This window comes from Camelus bactrianus, chromosome 7, assembly GCF_048773025.1.
Source record: "Camelus bactrianus isolate YW-2024 breed Bactrian camel chromosome 7, ASM4877302v1, whole genome shotgun sequence".
NCBI classification, from domain to species: domain Eukaryota; kingdom Metazoa; phylum Chordata; class Mammalia; order Artiodactyla; family Camelidae; genus Camelus; species Camelus bactrianus.
The window spans coordinates 4,361,129-4,375,309 of NC_133545.1; the positions used below are offsets into that span (position 1 = coordinate 4,361,129).

The 14,181-nt window shown below is 36.7% G+C and overlaps 1 protein-coding gene across 17 annotated transcripts in view; it reads left to right on the plus strand.

Annotated features, from left to right (window-relative positions):
* KMT2C (lysine methyltransferase 2C) overlaps positions 1-14,181 on the plus strand; it is a 237,423-nt gene that overhangs the window by 172,900 nt on the left and 50,342 nt on the right. For 11 of the 17 annotated variants that reach the window (XR_012507989.1, XM_074366700.1, XM_074366699.1 and 8 more), the window contains 9 exons: positions 718-846; positions 2,533-2,652; positions 5,193-5,323; positions 8,189-8,369; positions 11,390-11,494; positions 11,834-11,881; positions 12,865-13,002; positions 13,168-13,200; positions 13,301-13,450. Coding sequence is in view for 16 of the 17 variants with exons in the window: in XM_074366700.1 (XP_074222801.1) it covers positions 718-846; positions 2,533-2,652; positions 5,193-5,323; positions 8,189-8,369; positions 11,390-11,494; positions 11,834-11,881; positions 12,865-13,002; positions 13,168-13,200; positions 13,301-13,450 (1,035 nt within the window). In the remaining variant the exon portion in view is untranslated. The remainder of the gene's footprint in view (positions 1-717; positions 847-2,532; positions 2,653-5,192; positions 5,324-8,188; positions 8,370-11,389; positions 11,495-11,833; positions 11,882-12,864; positions 13,003-13,167; positions 13,201-13,300; positions 13,451-14,181) is intronic. The other 6 variants (XM_074366715.1, XM_074366714.1, XM_074366708.1 and 3 more) reach the window with 3 other exon arrangements.

Below are 14,181 nucleotides of genomic sequence, written 5' to 3' on the forward strand. Positions count from 1 at the left end.
TTTATGGAAAGATCATTTAGGCCTCAATTTAAAGAACTGATTTGAGAGGAAGGTAAACTTGGAGTCAGGGAAGCTAGGTAGGAGAGGAGGGCATTGCAGTAAATCACAATCGGACCCAGATGGTAGTAAAAAGAAATAAAATGTTTTTGAGGGCTATTAAGGAGTTTTGATTATAAGAGAAAAGAAATTAGGAATTTCAAGGCTGTACCCCAGGATTCTGGCTTCTGCAGTGCACATTTCCTTGCTTTTAATGATGGTAGGTTAAACCCAGAAAAGGGAGAAGGTTTATCATAAGTTAGTAGTTCAATTTTGTACGTAGTTTTCAGTAACTAGGTAATATCCACTTACAGATATAGTTGGAGCTCAAGAGTTGTAGGCTAGAGAGACAGCCTTGGATCCTGGACCTGAACACATAATTAAAGCAGGGAAATGATATGTTAAGTGCTGATTGATTTATAATTGTCTTTTTTGAGTGTTCTCTGTGTGTTTTCCTTTCTCTGATTCGTATACGTTTCATTTCCTGAGAACAACACATTAAGTAGCATGAGTTTTACAGCCATTTGGGGCCTTTTCCTTCTCTTTCTGTATTTTCCCTATCAGCGCGGATGCATGATTAGAACGGCTCAGCAGCCACTTTGCTTTGTATTGCCTATTATGTAGAAATTGTGTATTTGATAGTTTTTTCCAACTTTTGTCTGTATGTGTACTTTTTTCCAGAAGGGGAACTTATGGATTGTGATGGAAAATCAGAATCCAGTCCTGAACGGGAAGCTGTGGATGATGAAACCAAGGGAGCAGAAGGAACAGAGGGTGTCAAAAAGAGAAAAAGGAAACCATACAGACCAGGTCTGGTGCCTGAGCTAGACATTTTAGTATAATCAAAACTCAGTTAATTCAAGAAAAATTTAACATTGAGGGCTTCAGTGATAATGAAATAATCAGGATGAAATATGACTTCTTAACAACTCTCTAAACTAAAACTTGTATGTATAGATGAAAGAACTGAAGTGTTTGAATATGCTTTTTATGTGAAAAATTCACAATCACAATCAGTCATTTTAATGCTTATCCTGAATATTACCCATTTTATTTGATGCTTTGCTAGATGTGCTTTTATTTATACTTGGACTTTTAAAGCTGTTGTATTTTTCCTTGGTGTGTACTTTCATAATTCTTTTAATTTTTAGCATTCAGTTTCTAATAGTTTTGTTTCTTAAACTTATTTCTGTGTTTATGGGTTCTTACACCTCCTAAAATTCATAGTCAAAATACATAGTTAATAATGTGACTAATTAAAACTCTCTTCTTTTCTCTCCCTCTGGGAAGAGAGAGAGAAGCTTTCTTGCTTGCCAAATTTTATTTGCCTTACTGGGAAAAATTACTGAAATGGGCACAAGACAGGACTTATAGGCTTTCTTTAGGCAGTTTATTAATGTCTGTTTATCAATGAATGAGGTATTATATTGAGTCAGTTCAATCTTTATTCTGATTGCTTATATTTTATTGATAACAGTAGTCTAAATACCTTTTGATGTATAAGGAAAAAACTTTGTATTCTGCAAGACCTTGAAAGGTTACTTTTCTTACAGATGGGCCATGTATAGGGCCTATAGATTGTTATATGAAAATGATTTCATTTCTTCTCAATTCTGAGACTTATAAATGCACTTTCTTAGGCTCTGCCAAATTCCTTTTAGGAACTTACATTTAATGTTGGGTTTTCTTTTTTCTCCCCCCCCCCCCCCCCTTTTTCTGCCTTAACTGGAGTCATCCATATAAGAGACCCATTTGAGGGGCCCATTAGGTCACAAAGTATATTGTTAGGCTCTGTATCCCGTGGCAAGAGCTGTTTGTGTTACTATGTGTCAGGCACTATTCTCAGCTCTTCACATGAATTAATTTATTTAATGCTTATAACATGTATATGAGCAGGTGCTATACATTATCTGTATTTCCCCAGTGAGGGAACTGAAGCAATGAAAAGTGAAATAACTTGCCCACTATTGACTAGTAAGCAGTGTTAAACTGGCCACAGATTCCGTGCTCCTGCTACAGAGCTGTCTGACTGTGGCTCATGTCTGAGGGTGTTATCTGGGAGTGACTAGACACATTACCCCCAAAGTCATGTTGATTTTACTTGGATTGTCTGGTTTAGTGTGTATCTTGTATCTGTTCTCCCTCAACTAATGCACGAATAGCTTGAATGGTGATAATGAGTTGCTGGCACTAAGTAAATTCCTGTAACGTTTGCTCTGACATTGCTTAGGAGAGGAAATAAATACATGCAGTCTTCTGTACTTGAATAAATTTTTAATCCTGTTTGTTAGTTACAAGCTAACAGTAGCTTTGACCTCTTTTACTTGCTTATTTCCAAACTCTTGTATTTTGCATTAAAACAAGATGATTGATTTAAAGTGGCCTATATTGAATTTGGGAAATGCCTCACTATTTAAGCAATACCACCCTACTTACTGTGGAAACACAGGGAGAAATTTGTTATTTATAGGATTATCTAATTTCTCTTTTGGGTAGGTATTGGTGGATTTATGGTGCGGCAGAGAAGTCGAACTGGACAAGGGAAAACCAAAAGATCTGTGATCAGAAAGGATTCCTCAGGCTCCGTTTCTGAGCAGTTAACTAGCAGAGATGATGGTATGGTGCTGATTCTGCTTGATTTAACCCCTTTGTCTTGATATTCCCTATTGAAAAGAGCTATCCTAAATAGTTGCTACAGTTACAGTTTTATTGTTTCTTGTTGATCAAAGGATTTGAGTGCCTGTATTGTTCATGCCTGCAGTAGAGAACTTAAGTTTGATAAAGAATTTATTTAAATCCAGTAGACTGTATTGCTTTGAGATTTTTTAGCAATTTTTTTCCTTTGTTAAATGTAAACAGTTTAGGGACTGAATCAGTTAGTTAAATTTGGTGCCTTGTGTTCGATCATAAAAGGGCTTTCTTTCCCTGCCTTAGCTACTTGGCATAAAATCAGAAATTTTGGGGTTGTTTAGTTGAAAATGACAGGGTACTCCAATAAATATTTTTAGTATGTCATCCTTACTTAGAGTTTCAAAGAAAGCTCAATCATTGCTTAAGCCATAGCTTAACTGGTTCTAATGAAGACTTTAGTCAGTAACAGAGTTCTTGCATTATTGTGTGATGGGTTTTGGCCTGTGAACTTCTAAAACATATTGCTGCACCTTTTTAAGAGCTAGTGCCATGGTGGTTTTAAAGAAGTTTCTAATAGGACTTAACAAGGCTATAATAAGCCCCAGTTAAGAAATGTGATATGTTCAATGAAACTTTCTCATGTTTTCCATCTCCGTCTTTGTTCTGTCCTCTAAATAATTTTAGTTTTATCATTTAGTTCAGTATTTTTTCTTCATCTGTGTCATCCAGTCATTTAATGTATATTTAATATGCGTTGTTTTCTTTTCTAAACTACCTTTTTGATATTTAAACACTTTGTAATTTCTTTTTACAGCTTATTCCTTTTTGTTTCAGTCATTTATTTCTTCATGTATCTAATTGATATAAAACATGAAGTTTCTAAAGCCTTTGCACACCTGATTCTACTGTGTATCTCCTGGCCCCGTCTCCTGGTGCCTCATTTCATTGTGTTTATTGTGTGAGACAGAGACATATATATTAAACAAAACAAAACAAACAAGTTTGTTTTTTAACTATGACAGCCCATATTCTTTAGAATATTCTCTTAACTTTTTCTTGAGGACCGAATTAAAGCCGGGTTCCTTCAGAGAGTATTCCCATTTGTTGCTGGCAGGAACGTTAGATGCTGCTACCCTAGGACTCCTTTAAGCTAAATTCTTAGCTTGAAGTTTTTTTGGTCCACCTACATTATATAAATTCAGACTTCTTATGCATCAGGGCTTATATGAGTTTGTAAACTCTCGGGGAAGATTTTAGTTTTTTTGCCTTTCTACACAGCACTGTATTCCGTGATGAGATGACAAGCAGTTTTTTTTGCTGTCGGTGGGGGGGGAGAGGGAAGCGGAGGTGAGTGATGCGTGGAGGACCAGGGGAACTGGGGGGGATGTGTGTGTATCTCATTAAACCAACCCTGGGTGTGGAGTCCTTCAGGGTCCCACCTGTATGCCAGGCGCCTCTGGTTAATCTCCACCCCAGGAAGCGGCTGTGGTCTTTGTCTTCTGTTCCCCATTGCTCATAAGGTTCTGAAAACTAGAGTTCAGGGTCACTAGATTTTAGCAAAATTTCACAGAGCTTTATTTGGTTCTTTGCTTATTTTTGTGGCTCCTGTTTTACCGTAATTTTTGGTCTTGGAGAATTATTTTCTGGCTAGATTACTAGTATATTTTTAAAAGTTGTTTCAAAAATGTTAATCCACTATATTTAGTGGTTTTTCAGAAGAGTCAGTCCACCTATGCAGTCTGGCAGTGAAAGGGCCTACATGCATTTTCAGAAGGAATGCGCCATTTGCCTTAAGAAGTACATGAGAGTATCATTTGGTTCCTCGCTTACCTGCTTTAAGTGGTGTACTTGTTTCTTTGCTAATTTCGTAGTCCACTGTTTTGGATTTTTGCATTCTCTGATTTTAAGATTGAGCATTCATAGCGTATTTATGAGCATATTCATAGATAGTCATATTTTATCAGCATGTGTATACTACAGATAACTAATTTGCAATAAACCCCTGAACTTGGGATTGCTGGATTGAAGGACACACAGTTTTAAAAAGCCTTTTGTTGGATATTCACAATAAACTCTACAAAAGGATTGTACCTGCTAGATTCCCATTAGTAGCGTATGAGTACCTATTTCTCCGTACTCATTAGAGTGTGTATTTCTTCTTTCAATCTTTAACAAAATACTGACTTTAAAAACGGAACAACCAAGTTTCTGCCTTGCGAGTAAGGAAATGCTAAGAAACAGTAGGAAACATGCTGATAGTGATATGAAATGAAAAGTTTTTATGGTATTTAAAACTTGCATTGAAATCTTTTTGTGGAAAATCATGTTTGTCAAGTCATTATGCTGTATACCTTAAAATTATGTTTTGTTGTATATTATATCTCAAAACTGAAAGAAAAGAAAAAACTTGTTTGTTCATTTGGCTCTGTGGAGCTGTGTGCTGTTGGTCAGCTGTGAAATTGCCGTTGGTGGGTTTACCTGAAAAGCTAAGAACCGTGTGTTTATGAGTGTGCCTGTTGTTTCAGGCTGGAGTGAGCAGCTGCCAGACACGCTAGTTGATGAATCTGTTTCTGTTACTGAAAACACTGAAAAAATAAAGAAGAGATACCGAAAAAGGAAAAATAAACTTGAAGAAATTTTCCCTGCTTATTTACAAGTAATATTTTACTTTATATTATGTATTTATTAATGAGAGAAATGTAAAGTGATGTTTTGAGTTTTGACAACCCATTTTGTTGTTTTTGTACGTGTTTTCTTTGTTTTGTTTTTAATTAGTGATCATAAATCCCATTTTTACCTTACAGGGGCCCCTAAAATTACATTGACCTTTTCTTGTGCTTTGATACCTTTCATGAAGTTCTTTTTTATCCCAGTTTTTCACTCCTAAATATTTCATAAGATAGACGAGGACTATTAGCGTTGAGAAAGCTCCTTCTTTCAAGGCAGTCACACTTATGTGCTCCCCTAACCCAAGTCTGGTGGACAGCTCCCTCTGCCAAGACAGGTTACAGTAATTGTGTTCACTGAGTGAAGATGGGTCTTTAAAATCGCGTCCTGGTTTTGAAACACCACTCTGCTACCAGACAGATGTGTGTTCTTGTTCTATTTAATATCTGTGTGCCTTGGTTTTCTCATTTATAAAACTGTGGTGATACCTGCTGCACAGAAAAGTTGAGAGATGAAGGATTATGTATATAAAGTGCTTAACTCTGTGCCTTACTTTTTTTTCTGTCTTTAATAAATGTTTAATTTTCCCCTTAATCCCATCAGATACCCCTTCATTACAGCTTTGTACCCTTAAAAAATACATGACAGCAATTTTATTGTTCAGGAAATAGACCCATTTACTGTTTGAATTATCTTCAGTTGCATCCTTTGTGGTGTTGTCTCCCGTTCCCTTCACCTCCTCCCTTAATAGTCCTTCCTGGGAGAACTGAGTAGATGACACACCCTCCTCCTCTTCCTGCTGATCCTTCTGTAAAGTGTAATCTGTATTTAGGAAGCTTTCTTTAGTTTTTGAATGAAAGTATGAAAACTGACCATTTCATACTTTGTCCAAAAAGCCTTTAAAAATAGTATATCTAATTTCCTGATTACTATTGTAATCTTAATCTTTTGAGCTGGATTGTTTCTTGTGGTGTGAAGGTGTAATTCCCCTGGTGTACATCAGTGATATATAGCTTTTTTTGATGTAAAGAAAGCTTTTGTAGTGGTTCTGTTTCTTGGACATCGTATGATTTTTCACCAAAAAATTGGGAATATATAGTGATAAAAACCCATTAGGAATTCCAATTTTTCTAGTTTTTCTTTATTAATCATAACAGTGTCAAGATAAACTATAAATAATTGTATTACCTGCCTGGTGGAAATATTTACGTGGTCTACTCAGAGCTGGTGGTGCTGCATGGCCGTAGGAACCTCTGTAGTAGATCCAAAGTCTCCAGGTTCTGGGCATCACTGAATATCAAGTTAGAAACCATGTGGAGCCACACCCTTATGTTAACCGCATGAAATAAAAAGCTACCAAATTAATAAGAATGATACAGTGTTTGATAAATACCACTGAAGTCATCATGAGTCACATAAAGAAAAAACTTGCTAATGGTGGTCTCAGATTTATACTGAAGGCATTGAATAAATGATCTATGAAATTCTAAGATGCTTTCTTTTATTTAGCATTTTTCCTAATGATAAGAACATTCCTGGTATAAGAAACAAATTGCCTTCTGTCCAGTGATTTATCTTTGTGAATTTTCATATTTCTTTTTCATAGTGAAATAACTTGTTCATTAAAAAAATGTGAAAATTCCAAATCAAATATTCATCTCCTCTGCCGGACTTCACATACCTCCTCCTTTATCCCTTCTCAAAAGTGAACAGCTCACAGTTTATCCTTTCAGAACTTTCTAAATAATTTATTTTTGCATAGTCACAATAGTCTTGGTTTGTATTTTATGTTTTACTGGACATATCACTCAATTTTCTTTATTACTGTATTTTAAAGCTTTTCTTTGACAGCATGGTTCTACGTCCTTTTTTAAAAAATGTATTTTGTAGTCTGGGTGTTCATTTAGTCAAGCTTTTTGACAGACATTGAGGCTGTTATCACTTTCTGGTATTATTAAAAAAAATGCTGCAGTGAACCTTTTTTGTGTATGTATATTTAGCAATACTATATTAAATGTTGGTGGTTACTGCAGAATTGCCCTCTACCAAGGATTCCTTTTCCAGACAGACCACATCACAAAAAAAAATAGATTAGAGCAGAGTTTTTGCATTGAAGTAAGTGAAGGGTGTCCCCAGGGCTTCCCTGGGAAAGATCCTAGAGTTGTAAGGAGCCCAGCGTGACACAGTGATCCCTACAGTGGAGAAGGTAGATTGAAATGGAGGAAAGTTCAAACAAAAAGCCAAAAGCCTTTAATAGCAGTAGATTTTGTACATATAGTTTGTGGTTAAAATGACTATAAAAAACTCTTTCAGATTTACAGCGTGTGAAGTCTTTAATGTGGTAATCTGAATCAGTGCGAGATCACTAACTCTACATGGAGTGTATAAATACTAAAGCTGTAGATCAAACTCTGTGCTGCCCTCTGCACATAATCTGTAAATATCCGTGATATTCACGAAGCTTCAATTTTTCTTATAATATGAATTAAGGTGCCATAGTATTGTAAATCTATCATTTTTTAAATTTATTTGTAGTGTGATCTGGAATTGAATTATACTATAGTTGCTAGAAACACGTTTTGCAGAATTGTGTGGTTGTAGTTGCATAATTTTATTTGTTTATAGTAAAACTTTAAAAAATCTTTTAAAATAAGGAGAGTCTATATAAAAGTATTGACAGGGTATTTCTATGTTGTTTATATTGTTTATTTCTGTGTTCAACTTCCATATTGTTAAGTACTAAGCTTTTCTGTTATTTCTGCCTTCTTGTCAAAATGATTGCAGAATTATCTGTTGGCATTTTAGAATTTTATAAATAAGTCAGTCATTTTCATATGTGCTTATCTTTGTCTAGGAAGCTTTCTTTGGAAAAGATCTTCTAGATACAAGTAGACAAAACAAGCTAAGCTTAGATAATCTATCAGAAGATACAGCTCAACTTTCATATAAAACAAACATGAACACAAATTTCTTGGATGCTTCCTTAGATCCACTACTTAGTTCATCCTCAACTCCAGCAAAACCTGGAACTCACGGTATGTGCAATAAACCACAGATGTTTCCTTTATCACATGATATTCATCTTCCTTTTAATTAAACCTTTGAAATGATTTACTTAGGCCTCATATGCATTTTAAGAATCAACTTTTGAAGTGTAGCTTGCATTCAGCAAATGCAACTATTTTAAGTGAAACGGTCTATAAGATTTGGCAAGTAAATTTATCTGTGTAACTACCACCGAATCAACTCTGACGAATTGCAGAGGAAAGTGTTTGGTTTACAGTTTGCTGAGGGTAACGTAAGGGAGTGTAATTAGCCATAGTTGGTGAGTTATAAATATTAATAGTCTTGAACTTAAGGTAGATTTTTGTTAATTACATAGTCCAAAGAAATTCAAAAAAGGAAAAAAGAGTCCTGTAGTTGGGAACAGGCTGATAGACTGTGTTGATAAAGTGTGACACTGCTTTAGGTCAGTTTCTCACTACTGATGGGTTGGGCCAGTAAACCTCTGTTGGAGGAGGGAGGTGTCTGGTGCACTGCAGGTTACTTAGCAGCATCTCTGTCCTCATGACATCATGATGATCAAAAATGTGCCACATATCCCCTGCAAAACTGCCCTGTATTGAGAACCACTCCCGAGATACAGTGACTGTGGGACTACTTAGGATCAGAGGAAGGTATGAGAGCTTAGTGTTTGTAACGCAATGGTAACGTCAGCAAGGCTCTCACCGTTTAACTAGTTGGTGTCTAACAGCTGTCGTCACAGAATACCCCCCCTTGTATTTTTATCTTACTTTTAATTATAAGTTTAATGTGCTTTTGACTAGCTTCCTTTTTGCCATTGAAGTACAGTGGTTACTCAATTTTATAAACTCAGTTTGGAAAATAATCTTAAGGCAGCCTTCCACTGAAAGATGACTTTTGATATATTAAGTAGTTATAGCATCATTCAATTGGCATTATCCTGGATTGAAATGCAGGCTTTTATTTTTTATTTTAACTTCTTGAAATAATTAGAAGCAAAAATACCCCCATCATATGCATGCATGTGGCTGTGCTTATAACAGAGAGGAAATTGAAGCATGGGACTAAAGGCCATGCTTTTTGTTTGTTTAATGTTAGCAATATTTTCACTTTAGTTCTGTTTTAAGTACTTACCTGCTCTCATCCACATCAGTATGCTGTTAAAATAAGGCATAGTGAAGGACTTGTCAGTCCTTCAAAGGGTATCTTGCTATGAAGAATGTCTTATAAAAATCTTGACTAGCCATTAAAGACTTATATAGAAGTTAATTGCACTTGAGTTTTTCTAAGGAAGAGAACTGAGGTTGTAGAGAAGACATTGTGACAGGAAAGACAATATATGCTATTTTTTTTTTTTAATTTGAAGTTGTTTTTTCCACAAAACTGCTAAAGGAAGACTTTAATGATAAAGGAAAGACAAGAGGATGAAATAACACCGATTTCAAAACCTAGGTTAAATGTAATGTTCTGTGTAGCTGAACCACTCCTTTGCCTTTATAATGGGGAATTTTAAAGTAACAGCTGTTTTTTTTTTTAAACACATTTTATCCAGTGTAGTCCATTATATCAATTTTAGTGACTTATTGATAAGATGCAAAATCTCTTCTGGTAGGGGTAAACTTTTAGAACATGGTCTTAAAAAAATGTTGGTTATAATTTGATTAGTAGAATTCCATTGGTTTAAAACACACAAGTACACACACAAGGAATTACCCAGGATTTTAAAATTTCACCTGCACTGTTGTCTAGAGAGTACATTATTGAAATAATTTCATTTCATAAAAACTTTACAAATATTTGGACATGCAAAACTCAGGTTAGCTTTCAATTTGAAAAATTGTAGTATTTTTATGCATGTATAAATTCTGTTTGAGAAGTATATGTTTAATGGGACAGACTATTTGTGTTTCACAGCAATATTTGATCTAGAATCTAGAGTATGAATTTTATGTCCTCCTCTTCTCTCTTTTTTCTTAAGTAAAAATACGGTCAAAATGGATTAGAAATTTCAAATGGTCCTTAACTTCAATGACTAATATAATTACTAAAGGTTGTTTAAGTATCTTCCTACCTGATCAGACCAGAAAACCTTGGAGTTCTCCTTGACCCTTCAATATCTCACATTCCGCATCTAATACATCCGCAAATTTGTCGCTGTCTTCCAGTGATATCCCAGACCAACCACTGCTGCCACTGCAGTGCCAGCTAGCACCTCCTCCCAGCTAGCACCCCCTCCCAGCTAGCACCCCCTCCCAGCTAGCACCCCCTTCCCAGCTAGCACCCCCTTCCCAGCTAGCACCCCCTTCCCAGCTAGCACCCCCTCCCAGCTAGCACCCCCTCCCAGCTAGCACCCCCTTCCCAGCTAGCACCCCTCCCAGCTAGCACCCCCTTCCCAGCTAGCACCCCCTTCCCAGCTAGCCTGCTGACTGACCCATCTGCAGTCCTGCCTGTACTCCTTACCCCTCTCTACCCATCTGTTCTGCACGTGGCAGATAGCAGTCACATCCTCTCCTAGGCGTCAACCCTCCAACGACTTCCGTTATCCGGTTGACCCTTGAACAGCAAATGCCCTCTTACATGAGGATTTTTTTCACTAAATGTGTACAGCATTCCTAAGCAGTCCATGGTTGGTTGACTCTGCAGACGTGGAAATGGGGATGGGGAGGGCTCACTGTAAGTTATATTCAGATTTTTGACCATGTAAGGCTTGATGCCCCTCTCCCCGATGTTGTTTATGTTATTGCCTTTATTGTAGGTTTTTATATTAAATTTTATTTTATTGTTAATATATGGCAGCCACAAAACCAAAACAGTATTCATTTTTAATGTTTTCTTATTCAAAAAGTTGACTGCCTTCTCTATGAAAAATTCCTTGGTTTAGAAGTAATAATCTTTTTATAATTCTGATACCTCCCTCAGCACCTGCTATACTCGTAAAAGTATTTAGTAAATGGTTAGATGAGTGAGAGCATTTTAGAACTTAATGGCTAGGAAAATAGACTCACTAAGTATTTTTACTCACTGTGCTCAGGTACAGCTGACGACCCCTTAGCTGATATTTCTGAAGTCTTAAACACAGATGAGGACATTCTTGGAATAATTTCAGATGACCTTGCAAAATCAGTTGATCATTCAGGTATATATGAATGCTATTTGCCTAGTGTCTGCTTTGTGATGTGAGAGGTTTATGTGTGTGAAACAAGCTTAGTCTTTTTCTCTGAAACTGAAAAAAAAAAAATTTTTTTTTTGGCATTGTCAAAGAACTCATCGTTTTATTTGATCTACCTTGGCCTTCCTGTTTAATAGAGAAATAGCAAGTTAGCAAGTTAGTTAATTTCCGTTGTCTTTCTAATTGCATCCAGTTGAAGGCTTGTTGCCTTGAGTCCTGCTGTATCTTATTTCTTCTTTTGTTTGCGTTGCCCCTCACTCCCGCTCATGTGGTAATCATCCATTTTATTTGGTTTGGGTCTTGTAGGTCTTGATTTATGCACTTTCCAGGTTGAGAGCTCACCTTTTCCATTTGGTAAGAAATTGAGCAATGGATGACGGCTGACTAGAAGTAGTCTTTTTTCCCCCCCATAGTGATTTCAGCTGAAGCAACCTGTAGGTGCATGTGTATTTGTTTTATAGTGCTAATTTGTCACTAATCCATACTTTGCTTTTCCCTCTGTGTGTGCGGCTAAAGCATGGTACAACTGTACTGTGCTTTGGATGACTTTCTCTGTAGTGTTCTTTTTTATTTTGAATGAATGAATGGTCTTATTTTTGTTAATATGTAACTTGTAATATTACCCAAGTGTTCTAGAGTTCAGATAAGAGCAGATGAAGTTTTACTTTTGGATAATATTGAGAAAGCATGATAAAGAAAGTAGATGGTAGACCATGTTTAAATGTGACTGTTGCCTAAAAACCAGTTTATATGAGATAAAGCCTGTTTTAAATATAATCTGTATCTCATTTGTGACTACAGAATATTTCAAAAATACGATCTGTAGTAGAGATTATTCACAAAAGGATAATTTTTACTAAGCATTAATTAACAATTTTATCTCTTTCCATTAATTTGTGTGAAATTTAATTGTTTCACAAACTGCATGTGATAGTTGGACCATGCATTTGAAATCAGTTTTCCAAGTTAAAGCAGTTACTTGTATGTTGAACATTGTGTATCGATTCTTGGAGATTCCTGTCTTAATAATATGATGCTTAGTTTTTCGTGTGGAAATTAGCAATTTAGAACCAGATGTGCTCTTTTGTTCCTCAGGAAATGTATTTGCTTTGATTAAAATATAACTTTAAGGGGCATCTAAGTTTACAAATACAGTGTGCCTGATTTTTACTGATTGACTATCCAGACTGATACAAGAATCCAGATTAATTCAGAATTACAGGCTTTTTGTTGCTGTATTTTAATCCTGTGTTGTGCATTAATGCAGGTGTGTAGTGTCAGGCACTTTGTGTGAGTATTCAGAACTCACGTTTTGTCACTGCGCCTTGCTCCTCTAGCGGGAATGGATATCGGTCCTGTCGCTGATGATCCTTCCTCGTTGCCCCAGCCGAGTGTCACTCAGAGTTCGCGACCATTGAGCGAGGAGCAGCTAGATGGAATCCTCAGTCCTGAACTAGACAGAATGGTCACAGATGGTAAAATGTTTTCTAAAAGACATGAGTAAATACGATTTTCAAAGATTTCTGCATGCTTACTTATAATTTAACTTCTATTCTGATCATTGCTATGTCAAATGCAATTTTGTTTGCGTATATTGAGATGGTAATTGTTAATGTTTCCATTTCTTTATTTTATCCTAGGAGCAATTCTTGGAAAGTTATATAAAATTCCAGGTATTTGTGTTCTGATTTTTTAGTTTATGAAAATGGCATTGCCTATGCTATGGCTCTAACAGTCTTTTGCTCTTGTGGTCATTACAATTTTCTCTCGTAGAGCTTGGAGGAAAGGATGTTGAGGACTTGTTTACCGCTGTGCTTAGTCCTGCAACCACGCAGCCAGCCCCATTACCACAGCCACCCCCTCCCCCTGCACCGCAGCTGCTGCCCTTACACAGCCAGGGTATGTCGCCTCTAGAAAAGTGTCGTAAGTATGGTTCTGCAGTGTGTTCACTAATGTGAATTCAGCCCCGTCCCTTAACAACAGTGTATACAAACTGACAGGAAAAGTCCTCTTTTGTAATGATGGAAAAATGCTCATCTCTGAACTTATCTCAGTTACACACCTGGTATCCTCTGGAAATCTATGATCCACTTTATGACCAGAATTCTTTTGCTCGCTTTATTGGCAGTGCCAGTATTAATAGTGCCTGCATTCTTCCCTTCCCCTGTCTCAGTCCTAGCTCACTGTCACTCAGTCTTTCCTGCAAAAATGTTTAGAGAACTGCTGCCTCTCCCCTGGCTGCCTTGGACTCATTCATCTGGTCTCAGTTTCACTGTCGCTCCTCAGTGATGAACAAATCACCACCTTAACAGCAGTCCCTGTGCTTTTCATCAGTAGCATGTGGTGCAAATATGAATGCCCGTTTGGGTAATTGTAGTTTTCCTTTTAGATTGCGAGCTCCTTGAAGGCTGGGGCCACATCTGTCTTCACCACTGTGTACTTTGCCACACGCAGAATATGTCCTCAGAACAGCCTTTCAGAGTAAACCATCAGCCTTTCTACCACTGTTGACTGTGACGTTCCTATTTCTGTGAAAATTAGCCTATTTTCTTTGGCTCATTTTCTTCTACCTGCTTGGAACTCATTATAAAATAAGTTGAAAGCTTTACTTTCTCCTTCTTTCTGGAGAGCTGCAATCTGATAGCTTAGAATCA